Source organism: Cherax quadricarinatus, chromosome 81, assembly GCF_038502225.1.
Source record: "Cherax quadricarinatus isolate ZL_2023a chromosome 81, ASM3850222v1, whole genome shotgun sequence".
NCBI classification, from domain to species: Eukaryota; Metazoa; Arthropoda; class Malacostraca; order Decapoda; family Parastacidae; genus Cherax; species Cherax quadricarinatus.
In genome coordinates this window covers 17,009,303-17,015,302 of record NC_091372.1, presented here as the reverse complement: position 1 = coordinate 17,015,302, position 6,000 = coordinate 17,009,303, and the positions used below count along the sequence as shown (strand labels likewise).

The following is a 6,000-nucleotide window of genomic DNA, read 5'->3' as shown; positions in this document are numbered from 1 at the left end:
GTACACACAGTACACAGTACACAGTACACAGCACACAGTACACAGTACACACAGTACACAGTACACAGTACACAGTACACAGTACACACAGTACACAGTACACAGTACTCACAGTACACAGCACACAGTACAGAGTACACACAGTACACACAGTACACAGTACACAGTACTCACAGTACACAGTACACAGTACACACAGTACACAGTACACAGTACACACAGTACACAGTACACAGTACACACAGTACACAGTACACAGTACACAGTACTCACAGTACACAGTACACAGTACACAGTACTCACAGTACACAGTACACAGCACACAGCACACAGCACACAGTACACAGTACACAGTACTCACAGTACACAGCACACAGTACACAGTACACAGTACTCACAGTACACAGCACACAGTACAGAGTACACACAGTACACACAGTACACAGTACACAGTACTCACAGTACACAGTACACAGTACACACAGTACACAGTACACAGTACACACAGTACACAGTACACAGTACACACAGTACACAGTACACACAGTACACAGTACACAGTACTCACAGTACACAGTACACAGCACACAGTACACAGTACACAGTACTCACAGTACACAGTACACAGCACACAGTACACAGCACACAGTACACAGTACACAGTACTCACAGTACACAGTACACAGCACACAGTACACAGTACACAGTACACAGCACACAGTACACAGTACACAGTACACAGTACTCACAGTACACAGCACACAGCACACAGCACACAGTACACAGTACACAGCACACAGCACACAGCACACAGTACACAGTACACAGTATGCAGTACACAGCACACAGTACACAGCACACAGTACACAGCACACAGTACACAGTACACAGCACACAGCACACAGCACACAGTACACAGTACACAGTATGCAGTACACAGCACACAGCACACAGCACACAGTACACAGTACACAGTACTCACAGTACACAGCACACAGTACACAGTACACAGTACACAGCACACAGTACACAGTACACAGTATGCAGTACACAGCACACAGTACACAGCACACAGTACACAGCACACAGTACACAGTACACAGCACACAGCACACAGTACACAGTACACAGTACACAGTACACAGTATGCAGTACACAGCACACAGTACACAGCACACAGTACACAGCACACAGTACACAGTACACAGCACACAGCACACAGCACACAGTACACAGTACACAGTACACAGTACACAGTATGCAGTACACAGCACACAGTACACAGCACACAGTACACAGCACACAGTACACAGTACACAGCACACAGCACACAGTACACAGTACACAGTACACAGTACACAGTATGCAGTACACAGCACACAGTACACAGCACACAGTACACAGCACACAGTACACAGCACACAGTACACAGCACACAGTACACAGTACACAGCACACAGCACACAGCACACAGTACACAGTACACAGTACACAGTACACAGTATGCAGTACACAGCACACAGTACACAGCACACAGTACACAGCACACAGTACACAGTACACAGCACACAGCACACAGCACACAGCACACAGCACACAGTACACAGTACACAGTATGCAGTACACAGCACACAGTACACAGCACACAGTACACAGTACACAGTACACATCACACAGTACACAGCACACAGTACACAGTACTCACAGTACACAGTACACAGTACTCACAGTACACAGTACACAGTACACAGCACACAGTACACAGTACTCACAGTACACAGTACACAGTACACAGTACACAGTACTCACAGTACACAGTACACAGTACTCACAGTACACAGTACACAGTACACAGTACACAGCACACAGTACACAGTACTCACAGTACACAGTACACAGTACTCACAGTACACAGTACACAGTACACAGCACACACTAGACAGCACACACTAGACAGCACACACTAGACAGTACACAGTACACACTAGACAGTACACAGTACACAGTACACACTAGACAGCACACACTAGACAGCACACACTAGACAGCACACACTAGACAGTACACAGTACACAGTACACAGCACACAGTACACAGTACACAGTACTCACAGTACACAGCACACAGTACACAGCACACAGTACACAGCACACAGTACACAGTACACAGTACTCACAGTACACAGCACACAGTACACAGCACACAGTACACAGTACACAGTACTCACAGTACACGTTGCCGTCACTGGCGACATTGTTGGAGAGGAACTTTGAGACGATAACTGAAATATATAATAATATTGATAAATTACATGTTAATTTAGACATAATAATAATAATAATAATAGTAATTATTATAATAATGATAATATTATAATAGTAATAGTAATGATAATAGTAATTATGATAATGATTATGAAAATAATACTAATAAATATAATAATGATATTTGAATAATAACTGGATAAAAGGGGGTAAATGATAATTAAGAAAAACCTTGATAATAGGTAATACATTAAGAAACATGTGATGAATATACGACATATTACACAGGTCGTAATAACAGTAGTTTGTTGGGCTATGTATCGGTGGATAAGCTGTATAGCCCTTGTGGTTTAGCGCTTCTTTTTGATTATAATAATCGGTGGATAAGAGGTTGATGGGTAATAGAGAGCCAGGAGATGTATCTGATCAATCTTTGGTTGTAGTGAGAGGGAAAGATAGGATACAAGGATAATGGAAGCAGCAAGTAAGAGAGAGGTGAAGATTAAGAGGCAGAAAGAGGAGATGGTAAGAGGGAATAAGGAAGTTGAAGAGGAATGAGGTAGATTTAAGAATGTACAGTGGACCCCCGGTTAACGATATTTTTTCACTCCAGAAGTATGTTCAGGTGCCAGTACTGACCGAATTTGTTCCCATAAGGAATATTGTGAAGTAGATTAGTCCATTTCAGACCCCCAAACATACACGTACAAACACACTTACATAAATACACTTACATAATTGGTCGCATTGGGAGCTGATCGTAAACCGGGGGTCCAATGTACAGTGGACCCCCGGTTAACGATATTTTTTCACTCCAGAAGTATGTTCAGGTGCCAGTACTGACCGAATTTGTTCCCATAAGGAATATTGTGAAGTAGATTAGTCCATTTCAGACCCCCAAACATACACGTACAAACACACTTACATAAATACACTTACATAATTGGTCGCATTGGGAGCTGATCGTAAACCGGGGGTCCAATGTACAGTGGACCCCCGGTTAACGATATTTTTTCACTCCAGAAGTATGTTCAGGTGCCAGTACTGACCGAATTTGTTCCCATAAGGAATATTGTGAAGTAGATTAGTCCATTTCAGACCCCCAAACATACACGTACAAACACACTTACATAAATACACTTACATAATTGGTCGCATTGGGAGCTGATCGTAAACCGGGGGTCCACTGTACAGTGGACCCCTGGTTAACGATATTTTTTCACTCCAGAAGTATGTTCAGGTGCCAGTACTGACCGAATTTGTTCCCATAAGGAATATTCTGAAGTAGATTAGTCCATTTCAGACCCCCAAACATACACGTACAAACACACTTACATAAATACACTTACATAATTGGTCGCATTCGGAGGTGATCGTTATGCGGGGGTCCACTGTACTTTTGGAATGTTCAGCAGAAGTTTGTGGATATAGGAGGGTGGTTGAGGGACGGTGGAGGAGCGACTGGTGGAATGATGAGGTAAACAGAGTTTAAGACATAAACTTAGAATTTGAGAGGTTTTCACGAAGCAAAAACAATAATAAATCTTTATTTCTACCAGTACATGTACAAGGTATACAAGTACATGTACAAGGTACACAAGTACATGTACAAGGTATACAAGTACATGTACAAGGTATACAAGTACATGTACAAGGTATACAAGTACATGTACAAGGTATACAAGTACATGTACAAGATATACAAGTACATGTACAAGGTATACAAGTACATGTACAAGGTATACAAGTACATGTACAAGGTATACAAGTACATGTACAAGGTATACAAGTACATGTACAAGGTATACAAGTACATGTACAAGGTATACAAGTACATGTACAAGGTATACAAGTACATGTACAAGGTATACAAGTACATGTACAAGGTATACAAGTACATGTACAAGGTATACAAGTACATGTACAAGGTATACAAGTACATGTACAAGGTATACAAGTACATGTACAAGGTATACAAGTACATGTACAAGGTATACAAGTACATGTACAAGGTATACAAGTACATGTACAAGGTATACAAGTACATGTACAAGGTATACAAGTACATGTACAAGGTATACAAGTACATGTACAAGGTATACAAGTACATGTACAAGGTATACAAGTACATGTACAAGGTATACAAGTACATGTACAAGGTATACAAGTACATGTACAAGGTATACAAGTACATGTACAAGGTATACAAGTACATGTACAAGGTATACAAGTACATGTACAAGGTATACAAGTACATGTACAAGGTATACAAGTACATGTACAAGGTATACAAGTACATGTACAAGGTATACAAGTACATGTACAAGGTATACAAGTACATGTACAAGGTATACAAGTACATGTACAAGGTATACAAGTACATGTACAAAGTATACAAGTACATGTACAAGGTATACAAGTACATGTACAAGGTATACAAGTACATTTACAAGGTATACAAGTACATGTACAAGGTATACAAGTACATGTACAAGGTATACAAGTACATGTACAAGGTATACAAGTACATGTACAAGGTATACAAGTACATTTACAAGGTATACAAGTACATGTACAAGGTATACAAGTACATGTACACGGTATATAAGTACATTTACAAGGTATACAAGTACATGTACAAGGTATACAAGTACATGTACAAGGTATACAAGTACATTTACAAGGTATACAAGTACATGTACAAGGTATACAAGTACATGTACAGTGTATATAAGTACATTTACAAGGTATACAAGTACATGTACAAGGTATACAGACCATAGCTGACAGCAGTGACATACTACTATGTAGAAAGTACCTTGTTATACGGAGCATTTCCCGCAAATTAGGTCAATTTTTGTCCCAGGATGCGACCCACACCAGTCGACTAACACTGTTCGGTGAACGTGGACAACAGGTTTAAGGAAACACGTCCAATATTTTCACCCTTGTCGGGAATTGTACCCTGACCCTCGGTGTGTGCAGCGAGTGCTTTGCCTACCAGGCCACGAGCCACCCTAATATATATAAGCAAGGCGGAGTATGTGGAGAGAAAAAATACAGGTTAAGAGAGCGCTGAATGAAAGTAAAAAAGAGAGTAACTGAGTCAGTGGGTGATAAACTTTCCACAAATTTTGATGAGAATTAGAAAATATTTAGAAGAGAGATTAATATTGAGAAGATGGAGGGAATATTTTCAGGAACTGTTTATTGTTGATGAAAAGAGGGAAGCTGTGAATTTATGCAATGGACAGGGAGGTATAACATCTTCTAGGAGTGAGGAAGAGGCGGATGTGAGTATGAAGGAGATGTGTGAGGCTGTGGTAAAATGAAAGGAGGTAAAGCAACTGGGATTGATTTAGTCAAGACAGAAATATTAAAAACAGGTGGGGATATAATTTTGGAGTGGATGGGACTTTATTTAATAAATGTTTGAAAGAGGGGAAGGTACCTATGGATTTGCAGAGTGTGTGCATAGTATACATAGAGTATACATAGAAAAGTGTATAGTTGAGTTATTATTGAAAGAGATAAGGGTATAACGGAGAGTAGGATCGTAGATGAAGGATAAGGGATGTGTTGACCAAGAGTCCATATTGAAACATGTAAGTGAACAATGTTTAGAAAAGGGTAAGGAACTTTACTTTGCATTTATGGATATGGAAAAGGAATATGATAGGATAGACAGGGAAGCAATGATAGGTGGATAGGGAATAGGTGGTAGGTTACTGAAAGC

At 40.3% G+C, this 6,000-nt stretch overlaps 1 protein-coding gene across 1 annotated transcript in view; it reads right to left on the bottom strand.

Moving 5' to 3' along the window:
• LOC128699926 (uncharacterized) overlaps positions 1-6,000 on the bottom strand; it is a 161,015-nt gene that overhangs the window by 19,357 nt on the left and 135,658 nt on the right. The window contains exon 5 of the mRNA XM_070102474.1: positions 2,228-2,281. Within this exon, the coding sequence (XP_069958575.1) occupies positions 2,228-2,281 (54 nt within the window). The remainder of the gene's footprint in view (positions 1-2,227; positions 2,282-6,000) is intronic.